This window comes from Myotis yumanensis, unplaced genomic scaffold (genome assembly GCF_028538775.1).
Source record: "Myotis yumanensis isolate MYYU_CA2020_CCGP unplaced genomic scaffold, mMyoYum1.0.hap1 SCAF_2, whole genome shotgun sequence".
Classification (NCBI taxonomy): domain Eukaryota; kingdom Metazoa; phylum Chordata; class Mammalia; order Chiroptera; family Vespertilionidae; genus Myotis; species Myotis yumanensis.
The window spans coordinates 1,252,738-1,270,848 of NW_027223753.1; the positions used below are offsets into that span (position 1 = coordinate 1,252,738).

The following is an 18,111-nucleotide window of genomic DNA, read 5'->3' on the forward strand; positions in this document are numbered from 1 at the left end:
TCCTATCTATATAACACACATTCGTGCACACTCTTTACTACCTGGACCTTTATCTGCTGGGAATGCTAACATTGATCAATTGGTTGGTACAGTAACCTCCGCTGAAAGAGAGCATAATATGTATCATTCCAATGCTAGAGCATTGAAAGAAAAGCATCATATTACTTGGAGACAGGCTAAAAATATTTTAAAAACATGCCCTCACTGTCAGCCATTCCACACTGCTCACTTACCCATGGGGGTTAATCCCAGAGGAGAAACTGTTAATGCCCTTTGGCAAATGGATGTCACTCAGGTGCCAGAATTTGGCAAGCTTAAATTTGTTCACCATTCTATTGATACTTATTCCCATTTCTCATGGGCTTCAGCGATGTCCTCTGAAAAAGCTGATGCTGTTATAACACATTTATTAGAAGCCTTTGCTGTAATGGACAAGCCCCGAGCCATTAAAACTGACAATGGCTCAGCATATTTATCAGGTAATATCAATTTTTTCAACAATTTGATATTAAACATATTACAGGAATTCCTGGAAACAATACAGGTCAAGCAATTATTGAACGGCAGAACCGAACCCTTAAAGAAATGCTACAAAAACAAAAAGGGGGAGAGGAGCTGGTATCAAGGCCAGACTCCCCGACGAAGATTATTAAGAGCTCTATTTACTTTAAAATTTTTAAATTTGAATACAGATGCAGTGTCAGCTGCCGAAATGCACTGGGGACATAAAAAGGAGATCCCGGTAGAACAACCTATTATCAAGATGTCACTACTAATCAATGGTGCCCGACTACCGTTTTAAGGTGGGGTCGAGGCTATGCTTATGTTTCCACAGGAACTAAGAAGTTCTAGATTCCTGATAAAAGAATCAAGCTAAGGCATGGCGAGCAAGAGGAAGCGTGATGAGGCAGGACTAGAAGACCGGTTTGCACAGCTAACCATCCAGGGAGGACAAACAATTCGCACGCAGTTGCCTCACACCCAAAATACTTCTCCACCTACATGGGGACAGGTGAAGTGCCTATGCCAGGAAGGGGAACGTCTTGTGACTGCCCATGGAAGGCCCTGTAACTAAAGACTCTAATTAGATGCCTGGACTTTTTAAAGATCATGGACCTTTGAAACCAGATGAAAAAGGGTCCAGTTCAATGGAATCAAACTACTGGAGAAATATCTTGTTTTAATTGTACTTTGTTAACCTGTGTAAATAACTCTGTACTTTTTAATCACAATAGAGAGAGCTTGTATCTATTGTGAGCCAGAATGGGAGTATGATTACCTGTACAGATGAACCGACGATGGCAGGAAAGTTCTCTAGCTGGAGCTCTCCAAGCCATTGCAGAAGAAATATTAAAAAGGTCAAAAAGGTTTATTGGCATACTAATCGCTGTAATTCTAGGATTGATTGCTATGACAGCAACTGCAGCAACAGCTGGGGTGGCATTGCAGCGATCAGTCCAAACTGCTGCTTTTGTTCAGGAATGGCATAAAGATTCAGAACAGTTATAGAGTTCTCAACGGAAAATTGATAGTGAAATTAATGAACAAATAGCCGATCTTGAACAAACAGTAGCTTTATTAGGGGACCAAATTGTAAGCCTGCAAAGGCTATTACAGTTAAAATGTGATTGAAACCATACTGGTCTGTGTAAATTATTGATCTTCAAGATCATATTCATACAACATTTCAAAAGAGATTAGAGAAGGTAACCGGACAGCAAGTTTTACAAGGTCTTATAAATGAGATACAGAATATGAATCCTATTCCACATATTCAAGCATTAATGGGAACCTCCTCAGGGTTGTTATTGCTAGTATTGATACTTTGCTTTGTTCTATATTTAGTCTGCAGAAGATCCCGTAAAGCCGCAGCAGTGAACAATCAACGCAGTGCTATTTTTTCTGTCATGAACTTGAAGCAAAACAAAAAAGGGGGAAATGTAGCGGTAAAGTGGAAAGAAGTTAACTAGAAGAGGACGTTCTGCCGGGAGAAGGCGTGAGCCTGCAAGCAGGCCTCGTCAGAACAAAGTCTTGCACGCGAGACTTATTGTTCCAAGGCAGAACTTTCCTTGACGTGATGAATAGTCCATGAGGGCATAGAAAGTTCAGGGGAGGGTGCACTGCTGCAGGTGGATAGAGTCTTTGTATTATGTTGGAAATTAATAGTGTAATGTATAACTTAGCTCTGATGATTTCATAAGCACCATTGTTCATCATTGTTACTTGCTGTACTCCATTGTTATTTGCTGTGCTCACCCCCAATAAAAGCCATGAGGCATCAGAGGATCTTTGCTATTCGCCTGAGCGAGCGGTAGCCCTCTGCTTCTCCGTATCCTGTCGTCCGACTCATCTCTGCGCCTCTGTTCACCAAGAACATCAATAACATGCCTCCCCACAAAAAGACCAGGTACCTGCTTACCATGGTGGACACCCTGACAGAGTGGGTAGAGGCCTTTACCACCCGCAAGGAAACTGCTGAAGTGGTGGCTGAGATGCTAATAGCACACATTATCCCAAGGTTCGGCCTCCCCACCTCCATCCAATCAGACAATGGCCCAGCTTTTATATCAAGGGTCGTCCAGCAGGTTAGCACCTCTCTTGGCATCTCCTGGAAACTACACATACCCTGCCGACCACAGTCATCGGGTAAGATCGAGAGGATTAATGGCCTCCTTAAGGGCCATCTAACTAAACTCTCTCTAGAAATTCGCAGCTCCTGGCCGGACCTCCTGCCCATGGCCCTGACCAGAATCCGGGCTACACCAAGGAGCCCCACCTTCTTAAGTCCTTTTGAACTCCTATATGGGAGACCTTTCTTGCTCAATCATCATCTCCCTACCGATCCTCCTCCCCTGGGTAATTATCTTCCATATCTGTCCTTAATCAGGCAGCTGCTCCGAGAACATGCTGACAGGTTCCTGCCCAAGCCAGAACCAACTGACCAGGACTCCGGGGGACCAGCCCTTCATCCTGGTGACTCGGTCCTCCTTAAGAATCTACATCCAAAAGCCTTGGAGCCGAGGTGGACGGGACCTCACATCTGATCCTTACAACACCCACCTCTGCCAAGCTGCTTGGCGACCCATCGTGGCACCACCTCTCCAGCCTCAAGAGGACCCCGGAGCAGCATGACTTCTATAAATGTGAGGTGTTGGGCCCCCCTAGGGTCCGTCTTAGCCGTCCTCCCCCTCCTTCTTCTCCTCCAGGCCCTGAGCAGCCTACACCCACCCCCACCCGCTTATGTGTGGAGGTTCATGGTCCGTGAAACCTACTACCAGAACGGCAAACAAGTCACCCGGCAGGTCTTTGCTGGCTGCCGTCCCACTCATGACTTCTCCAAGAACCCAAGGGAAAGGTGAACGTCAGCCTCCCGTGGCTGGCATTCCCCTTTGGGAACCTGAAACTCCAGAGCCCACCCTGCCCCCACGGATATGCTACCAGACCAGTAATCCGGTAATCAGAGGGTGAGTCATGTGGAACTGCACCCAGAACTACACTGCATCCAGCCTCACCAAGGCCAGCCCAGGTACCTTCTTTTGGTGCAATGGCACGTTAAGTAACTGCATGAGCTCCTCTGACCCCGGGCCTTGCTTCGTGGTCACGGTAGTTCCCCAACTAACCTTGTATGGAGAGTCGGAGCTCGCCTGGCTGCTCCCTCCATCCCGCCGCTGGACTTGCCGGGCAGCCTTCCTTCCTGTCATGTTAGGGGTGAGTATCGCTACCTTGAAAGGCCTCGCGGGAGGGGGGGGGGGGGGGCTCAGGAACAGTCTGGTCACTGCTCAGGACTTTAATGACAAGCTCCAGTTAGCCCTGGAGTCCACTACTGCTTCTTTAGCTTCCCTACAGCGACAGATAACATCAATAGCCCTAGTAGCCCTACAGAACCGGCGCCTCAGACCTTCTGACTGCAGAAAGAGGAGGAACCTGCATATTCCTTCAGGAAGAATGCTGTTAACGACATTGAGTCCGGAGTAGTGGAGCAAAACGTACAGACCCTGACTAAGCTGAGTGAAGAACTACATGCAGGACACTCCCAGGACAGCTCTCCTTCCGGCTGGTCCCAAAGCCCCTTAGCTACCTGGGTCTTACCCATGATAGGGCCCCTGATTCTCATCTGTGTCTTTTTTCTCCTAGCCCCGTGCCTCCTCAAGTTCATCCGCTCCTGGATCGCGGAGATGTCACGGGTGACTGTGAATCAGCTCCTGCTCCATCCCCACACTCGGCTCCCCTCCGGCCTGCCTCTGCCTAACTCTGGCCTTTAAACGCCCTCCTCACCACCCTTGGTCAGCTGGAAGTAGCTAGAAAGAGTCGCCGCCCCCTATCACCAAAAGGACAGGATGTCAAGTTGGAGAGAGCCCAGGATCACATACATGCAGACATGTGATGAGACAATGGACTTATCCTGGGATTTCTCACAGATCAACGTGCCAGACACAGATACCGGCTTCTTCTCCCTGAATCCACAACAACCCCCACACAGATACGGACTTCCTTCTGAATACCCCCGCCCATCCCCTGCCGCTGAGACTTCCTCAGTTCAGGACCCGCCCCCCCCCCGTCCCCCCCCCCTCCCCTCACCAAACACCTGAATAAAGAGATGCCCCTCCCTCCCTGGAGGCACGAAATTCACTGGCCCCACATTTTGGGCTAGTGGGTGTCCCCCGAGATCGCAAATAAACTTCCCCTTTTTCTTTCTGATTCACTGGGTTCTCTTTGTTGCCGCTTTTCTGGGCGACTTCACATTCGGCCGCAGAGGGGAAGTTACGTGGACTCTGGGCCGCGCCAGCTTCTGGCCGTAAAGGCGGGGCGCTCTGGGTCATTTTTGCAAAACCGAGAGCAAGGTCTTCCTCACTCTCTGAATCCCCGCGGACGGTGATGCGTGCGCCGCTCCGCCCTCACCTCTGGCTCCCGCTCATATTTAGGATGAAATCTCTGTCGGGCGGCTCTTAACTCGGGTCGCAGGAGCGGCGGGCGGAGGCGGCGGCGGCGCAGAGGGAGCGGGCGGAGTTTTAGACTCGCACCCCCCGCCGCAGGCTGTGAGCCGTGGCCACGTCCCGCGTGGAGACCCTTCACCTCCCGCGCTGGGTCCAGACGGTCGCGTATCGGAGACCGCGGTGCACACGCAGGAACGGGATCTTCTCTGGACCTTCTGCTGCGGATCCATCACGCACCCGTTCTCCAACCTTCTCCCACGTGTGAACGTCAGCAGTTCCCTTCAGGAAACCAGGGGCAAGTTTCATGGATGAAGTTCAAGGGATCAAGAATTTGACGTTTAACGGGGAATCCTCGGGCCTTGCGCATAGCTTTAAGCATCTGCGAGTAGACCTCTCTCTTGAGACCCGGAATCACCCATTTTCACACCCAGTTCATTAGAACTTCCAAACTACACCCCTGCTTACCGTCCCTGTGGCCCGCGCTTTCCCAGGAGCGATCCCTTTGCCGGACTCCACTGCCCACGGGTGGACGCCAGAATGTGCCCGGAGGGGGGGGGTCCCTTCTCCCCATCCCGCCCGGGAAGGAGACCGTGAACCGGTTCCTTCAAGCGGAGGCGCTTTGGACGTGAATGCGTGGAACCACGTGGGGCCCTTGGGCTCAGGCGCAGGGAGAGGGAAGAGGGTGCTGGGCTGTGAGTCCCGCCCGTGGACATCAGGACCCGTCCCCACGCCCCGTCCCGGCCCAGCAGCCCTTGTCCGAGGAGCCTGCTGGTGGCCATGGAGGACGGAGCTGGGAGCCAGAGTGCGGTCAGCGGGGCCCAGTGTCCCTGGGAGGTCGGTGCTTCGAGGCCTTCCCAGCGCCCAGGACAGGGGATCGCATCACAGGCCTCTGAGGGCGGGCGGTTGTGGGGGCAACTCGGGGCAATTTGGCACCAACATGAGCGACAGCCAGAACCCCCGGCATCAAGTGAGAGCAGGAGGCCGCCGGGACGCACATGAGCGGGGAGGGCGCCTCCTCCAGGGCAGAGAGGGAACTGCATGGCCCCGGGCCTCCCACCCCCACGGCTCAGGCGGGATCACCAGTGGGTGAGACTCACCAGAAACAGGATCTGAGCTGCTCTCAGCGCAAACTGTTCCCCCAACAAAATGCTTTTTAGGTGACGCCTCAGTGTGTGCGACTCATTCTCAGATCACAGTCTCTCATCAGACCGCACACATCGCGGCAGAATTGATCAGCACAGAATGTATAGCTTTTCCCGCACAGCCACTGAGATGGTCCCCAAGCCTCTGCAGTGAGAGGAGACCTTGGGGTGAAATACTTACTGAAAGTTAAGGTCAATGCCTCAGCCATCCTGTGGCTTCAGAGTGTGATCCAGCCTTGGGAGGCGGGGTGAGGCCTCCTGTGTGGGTGGAGCTGTGAGTGATGGGGGGTGACAGTGGCTCCAGGACCCCCGGTGCCAGGCCCCCACAGCGACCCCCACGCCCCCCGTACAGAGCGGAGGCCGCCGCCCTGGTCCGACCCCACATGGCGCTGGCGGTGCTGTCTGTCCCCTGCGCTGAGCTCCCCTCCCGGCCCCCCTTCATGTCACAGGGGGCGCCTGTCTCTCTCTCTTCATTTTCTCTGTAAATCCTCACCCGAGGGTTTAGGGGGCGTGGGAGGGAGGGGAGGGAGGAGAGAGAAACAGGGGGAGAGGTCTGGAGGGGTCCCTCCTGCTCGCACCCGGCGGGGTGGGATCCGCCTGCACCCAGGTGGGTGCCGGGGTCAGGGTGACGCGCTCACCACTGAGCCACCGGCCCGGGCGCAGGTGTGCGTTTCTCACGCCCCTGCCTGTCGGGCCCGGAGTCCCTCAGCCCGGGAGCGGCCGGTGTCCTAGTCACCTCCCGCACCTTCCCCAGGGAACCAGGTGTCACACCCTGCAAACACCTAGACCCTGGAGGGCGCTGCTCCCCCCCTTCCTGTCCTTTTCTGTTTATTGTTAAATGTTGTTTTCACCTCCCCCTTCCGGTCCCGGATCACCACTGGGCGGGGCAACTGCAAACCCGCCCACAGCCTGGCGTCCAGCAGCTCACAGGGCGGGGCGGGATGCGTCCGGGCGGGAGGAGGTCCGGGGGCGGGATGCGTCCGGGCGGGGGGCGGTCCGGGCGGGAGGAGGTCCGGGGGCGGGAGGCGGTCCGGGCGGGAGGCGGTCCGGGCGGGAGGGGGTCCGGGCGGGAGGAGGTCCGGGCGGGAGGAGGTCCGGGCGGGAGGGGGTCCGGGCGGGAGGGGGTCCGGGCGGGAGGGGGTCCGGGCGGGAGTGGGTCCGGGCGGGAGGCGGTCCGGGCGGGAGGCGGTCCGGGCGGGAGGCGGCCGGGGCGGGGCTGCCTGCGGAGGGGCCTCAGGGTCCCCAGGGACCAGGTGCCGGTGCCTCCGGGCGGGTGGCCAGGCCCTGCCCGCAGCCCCTTCTAGACCCGGGCGCTCCCCCAGGTGCCCGCGCTGCAGCCCTTCCCGCTCCGGGAGGAGCCCCGGGCCCAGCTCCGTGCAGCCCGCATGGCTCCTGCGCCCTCAGCCCTGCAGCGGCCCCGTCCCAGCCCCGGCCCTGCTGCCCCGCCCGCTGTGGACGGACAATGTGGTCCCACAGGTGACCCTGCGCTGAGTCAGAACCAGAGTCTTTACTGGACCAGCCGCCCCCCCCAGCCCCCCCCCCCCCCCATCCAGGTGAGTCCTGCTCCGCCCTCACACCTGTCACCTCCGGGCTCAGCCTTCCTCTCAGTGCGCACGCTCAGCCCTGCCCTGCCCGGCCCTGGGTGGGCGAGTGGGCACCCCGGCTGGTCAGGAGGGGGAGCCGGTGCTGGGGGAGCCTGGGGCGCACACCTGGGCCTCTGTTCCCAGAGGACAAGGGGTTCCCGCAGGAGCTGAGCTCCGGCCCAAGGGAGGGGACCCGGCCCCTGCTGGTCCCTCCTGGCTGCTGTCCCCTCGCTGGGGGCTCTGCTGGCACCACCACCGCAGAGCGCGCCTGGGAGGGGCCTGAGCTGGTGGTCGGCGGAGTCAGTGGCGTCGGCAGCGCCTCGTCCTGGAAACACAGGAGCCAGAGGCAGGTCCCCGGTTCCTGCAGAGGGAGTCCCTTCCAGGCCCTGGGCTCCTGTGTCCGTGTCCCTCATCCCACGGCGCTTCCCTCATTCCCGCCGAGGGGCCTGTGCCGCCTCCGCAGTGTGAGCAGGAGGCGGAGGTGGAGGCCCAGGCCTCTGAGGTCAGAGATGAGGGTTGGGTCTGAGCACCGTTTGCACCCGGAGCCCTGGGCCCGGCCCTGTCTCTCTGAATGCGCACCTCCCGTCTGTGGAATGGGGGCAGGAATGACCCAGCCCGCCCCCTGCAGGCAGGAGGGTGTAAGTGCACATGGTGGGGAGCCCCTCCAGGTGCTCAGGGGTGACCGTGCCCCTCCCGCACCCCCAGGGGCCCAGAGTTCCCCTGAGAGGCTCCCTCTGGAATGTGTGGGTGCAAACAGCTCCCCAGGCAGAGGGGACACAGGTCACTGAGGCTCAGAGGGCTCTGCCCGCGTGGGGAGAGGCTGCAGGTCAGCTCTCTGGGGGGCAGAGCGACAGGGAGTGAGATGCGCTTTGGGGGGGCGCCCACTTCTATGGAAACTCCCTCGGGGGGCGGGGGAGGCGGCTCCTGGACCTGAGAGGGGACAGGACTGCTCTGCGGAGCTGGGCCCGCCCCTCCCTCCTGGCGGTGAGAGCCGGACCGCAGCCCTGCCCTCCTGTGTGAGGGTTGGTTAGTTCCGCTGTGTGGGGTGGGCCCTTGTCCTCGGAGTTTTTAAGCTCAAGCTCAGTTTGCTCTTCTCTTTCTCTTGGGAGCACCCACAGCTGCGAGGTCGAGAATGAGCCCGTCTGTCCCGCCGTCCATCTGTCCTGCCGGCCGGAGTCCCGAGGCCGCGGTCAGGGAATGAGGGTCCCGGGGTGGACATGCAGCCTCTGCCCGGCTGGGGGCCACCCCCCTGCAGCCCGACGCCCGCGGCTGACGCCCTGAGGCTGGTGAGTCGGGGTCGGTGTCGCCCAGCAGCCCAGCGCCGGTGGGGGAGCCGGCCCTGCCCACAGCCCTGGCCGCTGGGACTGGGCCCAGCAGGAGACCACCCCCTCCCAGGACTCTCCTCTGTGGACCCCTGTCCCCCCCCCCCCCCCCCATTCAGGGCGGAATCCTCCCCCACCGCCCGGCCCCGTCTGGGGAGGAACTGGGTGTCAGTGCCCGGGAGGGAGGCTTCCTGTGCGTTTCCATCAGCTCCAGAGCCGTCAGCTCCTAAGCCCGTGGTTACCACTCATAGCAGCGCTGACTGAGAGGCCTAAACCTCCCCCTCGGCCTCCCATCCCCCTCCTCTGCCTTCCCCTACCCCTCCCCCTGCATGTGACCCTGTCAGGAAGAGAGCCCCCCTTCCCTCCCCTAACCTGGCAGCTTCCAGGGCTCCGGGTCCAGCACGGGGAGCAGAGAGGCTGAGTTTGTGGGGTCAGAGCAGCCCTGGCCTTCCCAGGGGCGGGGCCCACTCTCCTGAGCCCAGGGGGTCAGAGGTCACACACAGGGTGGTCCCAAACCCAGGCTCTTAGGATCCTCAGTAGACAATCCTGTCCTGGGCCCCTGCAGGGCATGGCCCATTTCCCGGAGGGTCAGACTGAGGCCCAGGCAGCTGCTCTGCTCCAACGCCCCCCATCTCCCTTAGGCCCTGAGCCTCCTCCTTCTGACAGCCCCGCCCTGCGCACTGGGGAAGCCCTCCTGCAAAGAGGGGGAGTTCCCAACGGGGGCCATGTGCTGCCCCAAGTGCAGGCCAGGTGGGTGCAGCTCTGCAGGGCCCCTGGGGGCGCCGGGGGCGGGGCTGTGCTGGGGGCAGGCATCCCCCTCTCTGGCCTGGAGCCCCTCTGCTCCCAGCACCCCTTCATGGGAGGCCTGAAGGCCCTGGACACAGAGGGCACCCCAGCATCCCCCCCAGACCCTCAGCTCAGTGCTCAAGGGGCTGGGGGTGGGCAGCCCATTTCAGGCCAGGAGAGGGGGGCTCAGAGCCAGGCCTCTGTGTCCCAGGAGGCCCCAACTTCCAGAAAGTTCTCACATCCTGCCAAGCTGGCTCACTGGCCTGGGAACAGCTCAGGTGGGGTGACCCGGGGGGGGGGGGGGGCGTGTCACACCTGCCTGGGCTCCTGGGGCCGTCCCCGCCCTGAGTGTGTGTCCTCTTGGCTGCAGGCTCCCGGGTGCAGGAGGCCTGCGGGGAGCTCAGGAGCACAGTGTGTGAGCCCTGCACCCGGGGCACCTACATTGCCCACCTCAACGGCCTGCACGAGTGTCTGCCCTGCCGCGTCTGTGACCCAGGTGAGACCAGGAGCCCAACCCCGGCTGTGCCGAGCCCCCAGCCCCCCATCGCGGCCACACTGACTGCAGGACCCCAAGCCGCCCCGGGGCCTGGCCTCCTCCACCTGCAGTGCCGGCTCCCAGGACCCCACACCCTGCCCAGGGTCCTCCTCTGGCTGAGCACTGGCCCCTGGGTCTCCTCCTTGCTCAGGACAGGTGGTTGGACTGGGGAACCCCAGAAGGAAGGCCGGGACCGAGGTGCAGGCCACAATGCTTTGGGGTTCAGTGGAGCGGCGGTGGGCCGGTGGCTGCAACCACAAAGGAAGCAGCTGCCTGGGATGGGCTGGGGGGATGGCACTGCGGATGCCCCTCTGCTGCCAGCTGAGGCCCCTGCCCTGTGGCTGCCCTCTGACCTGCCTGGTTTTCAGGAGGGAAACCTGTTTGAGGGGCGTCCGGTCCTGGGAGTCGCCTCTGGGCCTGTCCTTTGGCTGTCTGGTCCCCACTTCCTGTCCGGGTTCAGGCTGGGAGGTCTCAGCCGCCCCAAGAGGCCTGGCCTTCTGTGGAGAAGACCCTGCCCCCATCCCTGCTGCTGCAGCCCCGTCCCTCGGACCCCCCTTGGGACTGGCCTCTGTGTCCGGCAGCTCCGGGCCTATGTTCCGGCTGAGCCTGAGCTGCGGCCGGCACGGTCCCGGGGGAGCAGTGGGGGCTGCACCCCTGTCCCCGTGCCCTCCCCAGGCCTGCGGGCGCTGCCCAGCCCTCAGCGTGGTTTCCTCCCGGGACGGGGCGCTCCCCCAGCCCTGGCAGGCCTTGCTGCTGCTCTGAGCTCCTTCTCTGGGTCCCAGGCCTGGGCCAGGTGACCAGATGGAACTGCACCACCCGGACCAACACCGTGTGCGGCTGCGGGCGCGGCCACTTCTGTGTGCGACAGGACGGGGACTCCTGTGTCCAGTGCAGGCCCCACAGTGTCTGCCGCCCAGGCCAGAGGGTGCAAGAGACAGGTGAGCGCGGCTCCCCCTGAGGACATGGGCCCCGGGCCCCGGCCTGAGGGGGCCCCGAGGAGCCCTCTGCCCGACACTGTCGTTTCTCAGGCACCGAGTGGCAGGACACGCTGTGTGAAGACTGCCAGCCGGGCACCTTCTCTGCGGGGGGCACCCAGGCAGGCTGCACGCCCTGGACCAGGGAGGTGACCCGGGTCCCTGGAGGGGCTGCCAGGTTTTCCTGGGAGATAAGGGACCCCCATCGGGGAGACGGTGGCCCCCCAGCCGCCCCTCTGACCTTGTTGCTTCCACACCACTGTCTCCTCAGCCCAGGGCCCGGTAAGCACATCCCTGATGTGGGGCTCAGGGCGCTGCCGCCAGAGACCCCACCCTGTGTTCCGGGGTGTCCCCAGGTGTCAGGGCTGAGGGGTCCTGCCATTCGGAGTCCGGGGTGCACACACAAGGCTCCCAGAATGAGGAGTCCACTCCCCCGGAAACGGGAACCCCGATGTCCACTCCTCCCTTCCAGCTGTGACCTGGCTGCTTAGTCTCTTCTGTGACTGCCACACGGAGGCTCTGGGTCCTGTCTGTCCACCCCCCCACCCCTCCTATCCTCCCCCCCAGGTCTGTCCCTCTGTCTGGGGCACTGGCTTTCACAGTCCATTCCTGACACCAGCTCTGTCCTCACCCCTGGCATCTCCTTCGCTGTCCCTCTCTGGTGACCAGTGTCCCTGTCCCCGGTTGTCCTGCCCCTTCCTCCCCTCCCTCCGTCTCCCCGTGGCTGTGGGACAGGGAGAGTCAGACCTGAGTGCCCCCCAGAGCCCCCTCCCCGGGCCCACCCCAGGCAGCAGCCTCCCCCTCTGTGCTCCAGGCTGCGCAGGGGACGCTCTAAGGCTGGTGGTCTTAATGCAGCAGCTCGAAGGGTTCAGGAATCTGGAGAAGGCGCTGTGGATAAAGGAATAAAGAGTCCAGAGAGGAAACATGATTTTGAAAGGCATTTTGGGGACCAGAGGAGACTTAGCTAATGGAACCAAGTTCTCCTTGTCTCAGGACCCCTCGCTATTTATTAACACACTTTGCCCTGAGGTGAGGTAGACATACATCAAAGGGCAGGGCTAGTACACAGAGTCCATGGTCAGATGGGGGAACTGCCCCCGGCTGTCCAGGTGTTTGGCCAGCAGGAGGCAGTAACATGCAGATTGAAATGCCCTCAGCTGCCTGGCAGCCAGCAATCCTTTATGCATCCTGTTCAGGTTTCCAGAAATGCCCTCAGTCCCCTCCCAATGATTCAGCCCAGCTGAGCATGACCTGCTGGTATCAGCTTCTGGCAACGCTCGGGGTCTGGGGGTTGGAGTGAGCACCCTTCATGCTGCCCATGGCCCCCTCTTCCCCCAGGTGCAGTGGCCCACTTTCCAGGGAAGCGACGCCTGGGACCAACAGTACAGACGTGACATGCTCCTCCGGGGGCCCCGTCATCATCATCGTCAGCGTCATCCTCGTCATCGCTGTCATTTCTGTGCCCCTTGTGCTCATGTCCATCAGGAACAGAAGGTCACGTGGTGAGCAGGAGCCCCTGGTCCCGTCAGGGCTCAGGTCCCAGCTCTCTCATCCCAGACACCGCTCTGGCTCTGTCCCCCAAATAGAGAGGGGGCCTGGGATGCCGGACATCGGGACTTTCTGTCTGAGGATCCTAGGCCCCCCCCCCCCCCCCCATCCGGTGCCCACACAGCACCAGGGCCCAAGCCCCCACCTGCCCTCAGCGGACGGAGGAGCACAGGGAGCCGAGAGCAGCGGGAGGTCCCGTCATGCCTCCCTCCCCTGTCCCTGCCCAGGGCGCTCTGTGTGCCCAGAGCCCGAGGGGGGTCCCTGAGCAGAGAGAGGCTCAGGGCTGTGGGCGAGGTGGCGCCCTGTCCTCACCGGGAGGTGCCCGGCCCAGGGCCTGGCTCTGAGCAGCGGGCGGGTCCCTCCTCCCGGCTCCTGGCAGCCGCTCCCCTGGGGGGGCTCAGCCCTCCCTGTGGACAGTCCACGGGGCTGAGTTGGGGCCGGGTTGGCCGCAGGGGATGTGGCAGGGCCCGGGTCCTTCCCCGTCTCCCGGCCCCGGGGACAGGCCGATCAGGAGCCCGTGCTTGGGTCTTGCTGCCTCTGAGTGGGTTGGTCTCTGGGAGGTTCCCAGTGAGCAGCAGGCCCCCTGGTCCCCGGCCGGCGGCCCCTTCCTGACGGGGCGTCTCTGTTTTGCAGGAGGACTCGCCATTCCTCGGGTATTACTGCCTGTCCCCACCCTGGCGGTGAGGCTGCTCGCTGTGGGGTGGCTGGGGAGGGTGGTGGGGGGTGGAGGGGGCACGTCCCTGCGGGGCTGAGTCCTCCGTGGACGCTGTGCCAAGTCGGGGAGGGAGGCCCCGCTCCTGCCCTTGGGGGTGGCTGACCCCGAGCATCCGGGCCAGGCGGGAGTGGCCCCTGCTCTTCACACCGAGTGTCCCTCTCGGGGGACAGGGGAGCCGGCAGAAAGGAACAGCCGTTGGGACCTGCAGGCCTCCCGGGTCCAGCCAGACGTCACCACGGAGCCCGTGGAGGAGACAGCATCCCTGTTCCCTCAGAGCGACCGCCAGCTGACACATGGCTGCGGATGCAGGTGCCTGAGCCATCCCCGCGAGGCTGTGGGCAGAGGCCAGGCCCCCAAGGACCACCTACGGGGTCAGGGGAGCCTGCACCTGGCTGAGGAGGAGCCCACCTGCTGTGCCGGGGGCTTGGGACCACCCGTATCTCCCCACCGAGCTCTTGAGGTGCCTGACCTCCTGGCTCCTGACCCAGCATGTGAGGCCCTGGCCCAGGGCGCTCCTGCCCCCACCCGCCGCCCTGGGCCCTGAGCTCAGCTGCAGGACAGGCCTCAGCCTCCTCCTGGGCTGGGACTGGGACGGTGGTCATGTCTGTGCATCATATCACTTGAAGACGATTTCCAACTGGCAGTTTTATATGTTTTTAATTTTTTATTAATCAATAAAAATAACTTGGACAAGTTGCTTTGAGGGCAGGTCAATCTCTGGTTCCGGGTCAGACTTCCGGAGAAACCCTGAGACGTGAGGCTGGTGTAGCTGAGCGAGTTTGGGGAGAGACCTCAGTCTGTGAGCACGTTCCATTTCTCACTTGCATTTACCAACTGATTTTTCTTATGCCCAGATTTCAAGATCCCCAAGAAACCACATCAGGGAGCCAGCCAATCCGATGCAAAAGCATAAGAATCTGTATTTCAAGCTAGCTTGAGCTCCCCTCCACCAGACTCACCGACACAACGGCAAACCAAGTGGCCGAGAGCGAACCCCGCCTAGGGACCGATTATATAGGGGGGGTCGGAGTAAGGGGAGGAGAAAGGACTGTGCTCTGCCGATTGGCCAGGCGCAAGTCGATGTCTTGTTCCTGGGTGTGGCTAGCAGAGTCTTAGACTTCCAGGAAGAAGCTCCTTGCCAAACACGTGGCCAAGGTAAGATGAAGGATGTAGCCCTTACCCTGGGGCAAGATGGCCCTTACCCTGGGGGAAGGTGGAGGGCCTAGCCCTCGCCCTTTCATTCCCCCCTTTGTCTTGGAACTTCCCGCGCAATCATGAGATGGACTGCATTTCTAGAGGCCCGTACTGGGCATATCTTAACAAATGGTCTGGTGGAAGGGGAAGAAACCATTTTAGCTTTAACTACTTATATTGAAATAGGATTTTTCTTCTTAACATTCCTCTATGGCTATTAAAAAGCCAAATCAAGATTAATTTATCTACTCTCCTGATGTTTGCATAAACACAACAAGAATGGTAATTGACTACCTTTGCTGGAATCTCATGGTTGAATCTTAATGTGCCCCATAGGGCCAGGAAGCCACGCCACCCAGCTGCCATCAGGCCCGTCTACAGTATCTGCTGAGTTAGGTGAATCCCTCACCTGTAGCAACTCCACCTGAGCCCATGCTCTAGGTTTTAAGCCCATCTCAGTAGCCCTCCTACTTGTTGCGGCCCAGAGTGTGTGGGGGTTCCGCAGGAACGCAGAGGCATCCTTACTGCTCCCCTTCTACTCTTACCAACCGCCAGTGATGGTAGGGCATGGGCCTGACACTCCAGCGCCAGCCATCTTCAGGGCTTCCAAGCAGGATACCAGGCTTTCTTCGTGGCATTCTTACTGGCTTCAAGTCTTTAGAGCTCAGACAGGGCTCTTTAAAACATGATACTCCAGTCAAAGTTTTCCATTAATAAAACCACTATTAGGAACCGGTCTTATTGAATCTATGCAAAGAAATGTATTGCCATGACTTATTTAGCGTTGCCAAATTTAGGAGGAATTACATAAGAAGAAAGACATACTGATCTACTCTAAGATTTTCTGACTTTTCTTGCCAATTCCTTTTAATAAAACAGTAATTGTTGGCATTAAATTTTCTTTCTATGCATATCCATGCCTCAGACCTTCTATTCTAAACAGGCCTTTTCCAGCTTACTACCCCTGACATGGGCATCGTCACAAAGGCCTGCAAGACAGTATTTCAGGCTGCCAACTGTTAGCTGTCTCTCAACAGAGACCAAAACCTGATGGGCACTGTTCCTGCCCATTTGGGCACCTGTCCTCTTGGCAGCTAGCCATTCTTTACTTTTGGGGGTCACACCACATAGTTCCCTTCCAGGACAGCCAGCACGCATTCAAACCTGCAAGAGAATTAAAGGTCAATATAACATATCAATACAATGAAACATGATATTGGCATCATGGCCGCTTTAGGCAGCCAAATTCTACTAAAGTCTATTCTTGGCCTTCCTATAAATTGTCCTTGTCTCTTTGGAGCCATGTCCATGAAGATGCAGGCATCATCTTAGTCTATTACACAGTATTGTGGGGGGGCTCCCGGTAGCAGGAGTGATTGCGAGCAATGTTACCAGCATCAGGCAGGTCCAGCACGCCATAGCAGGTCGAGCACTCCATTTGGTGACGAAGTCTTTCCAGGTCATGGATGGGTCCGCTGACCGGACGTGGGTGTGACCCAGGTCGCGACGCCGCCGTCTATCTATTTTAAGAGCGGTGGGGGTCGTCAGCACCAAGGAGTCTCCAGGTGGTGCCTTTTGACGTAGACCCAATCTCCTGGTCTGTGCTGATGAGGAGTTGGGGTTGGGCCAGTCTCCTGCGTGACGCCGAGGCACAGCCAAACGTCCTCGTGCGCCCTCTGGAGCCCTCTCAAGAAAAGAGACAATTCTTGCAAGAAAGTCAGGAATGATAGGGGGTGGGGCCTGCCAAACATGATAGGAGAGCCACCCAGTCCCCGCCAGTTTCCATGGTTTGTTTCTACCAGTTCCCTTTGTGGCAGAGCAGCAAGCAGGCCTCTTTCAAGGGAGTGCGCTAGGAGGGGGTATCAGCCCCTCCTTTGCTAGCAGCAGACAGATACCAAACCCTTTCAGTATATTAGACCAGCTTCATTCCCGCCTATCTTTACAGATTCCAAGGCCCATTGTCTTTCTTAATCAGTACTGGCCTGTATTATCTAATTCAGCACAGGCAGGGGGAAGGGCCCATTAAATCTTTGCCTTGAGGAACTGTGAGCCCCATCCTTAAATGTCCCAATCAGACTAGAAAAGCCACAAATACCTTTTTTTTTTTTAAAATATATTTTATTGATTTTTTTTTACAGAGAAGAAGGGAAAGGGATAGAGAGTTAGAAACATCGATCAGCTGCCTCCTGCCCACCCCCTACTGGGGATGTGCCCACAACCAAGGTACATGCCCTTGACCGGAATCGAACCTGGGACCCTTCAGTCCGCAGGCCGATGCTCTATCCACTGAACCAAACCGGTTAGGGCGCCACAAATACCTTTTAAGTTTACTCCAGAATTCCAAAATCCCAACCCAGCACATAATATCACATAGCAAATCAAAGTTCCCAGCAAACAAACAGAGATGCTTACAAACATCAAATAAACATTTACATTTACACCTTTTCAGTGAACAAATATTTTTACAGTCTTGGGATCTTGAGCAGATAACAGGGACACCGCACAAGTCCCCTGATGGGGGCCTGACAGGAACAGATGTGGGGGCCTTCCCTTTCCCACATTCCAGGACAGGATTCTTGACCTATGTCTTATTTAGGTAGAAACGGTATTTATTACAAACAAACAAAAGACTCTCTCTAAGATCAGATGAAATTAGTTTCTACCTGAAATAATTGTACCAGTCCCTTTTAAAGAGATTAGCTTAAAAAAAAAACCCACGAGGCAAGTATACTTCCTGCTTCATAGATGATTTGAACTTAAAAGTTTTAAGTTTCCAGCCAATAAGCCTGGCATAGCTGCTAAATTTCAAAATGGTCACAATTTTTCTGCTGGGGAAATCAAGTAGCAAACCCCATAGCTATTTACATGTAAATTTGACTATCAACTTCCTGGTGGTATTTGCCTCAGGGCGGGAAACTTCAAAAGAGCCATTTTAAATCACCTTGGGAAACCAGCCTGCATTTCTTTGTCAAGTTCTTCTCCAACACTTTTTAAGGCCAAAACAGTCTCGGGTTTTTATTCTGTACACAGCAAAAGCTCAGGTTCAGCTCAAAACTATGCGCACTCGTTTTTAAACTGGCCTTTTCCCTTTACATGTGCACAGAAATCCCGGATGCATTTTAAAACTTTTACATTTCTAGCTGGGGCGATCTCTACGGGAAGGGCCCGGCTCCGGTCCAGAGTCGCCGCCGCTGCCAGCCCCCCCCCCCGCCCCCCCCCCGTGTCCGGACCCAACGCCGCCGGGGGCTTTGCCACTCTGCCTCCCGCGACCGATGCGCCGGCCCCGCCCCCTGCGCTCCACCGGCTCCACTCACTCGCCACAAGCCTGGGGGCCAATGCCGGCCTGCCTCCGCCGCCGCCTGGGCCCACTGCGCAGAC

At 58.4% G+C, this 18,111-nt stretch overlaps 1 protein-coding gene and 1 long non-coding RNA gene across 8 annotated transcripts; both read left to right on the forward strand.

The window, feature by feature from the left end:
• Positions 1-810: 810 nt before the first annotated feature.
• On the forward strand, positions 811-4,698 carry LOC139002796 (uncharacterized). Of its 2 annotated transcripts, XR_011470171.1 has the most exons (4): positions 811-2,407; positions 2,519-2,646; positions 2,888-3,708; positions 4,135-4,698. It is a non-coding gene; the product is annotated as an uncharacterized lncRNA (long non-coding RNA). The 2 variants fall into 2 exon arrangements; XR_011470170.1 differs by having other exon boundaries at positions 811-2,646.
• A 2,526-nt stretch (positions 4,699-7,224) lies between these two features.
• Positions 7,225-14,237, forward strand: LOC139002794 (tumor necrosis factor receptor superfamily member 14-like). Of its 6 annotated transcripts, none has more exons than XM_070403925.1 (9): positions 7,225-7,629; positions 8,769-8,945; positions 9,623-9,731; positions 10,138-10,263; positions 11,085-11,240; positions 11,331-11,558; positions 12,615-12,778; positions 13,458-13,504; positions 13,661-14,237. In XM_070403925.1, exons 2-7 carry the CDS (start codon positions 8,877-8,879, stop codon positions 12,668-12,670), a joined length of 744 nt encoding a protein of 247 aa, XP_070260026.1. In that variant the 5' UTR covers positions 7,225-7,629; positions 8,769-8,876; the 3' UTR covers positions 12,671-12,778; positions 13,458-13,504; positions 13,661-14,237. The 6 variants fall into 6 exon arrangements, with proteins under 6 accessions (XP_070260026.1, XP_070260025.1, XP_070260027.1 ...); XM_070403924.1 differs by having other exon boundaries at positions 13,710-14,237; XM_070403926.1 differs by having other exon boundaries at positions 13,814-14,237.
• The last annotated feature ends 3,874 nt before the right edge of the window (positions 14,238-18,111 follow it).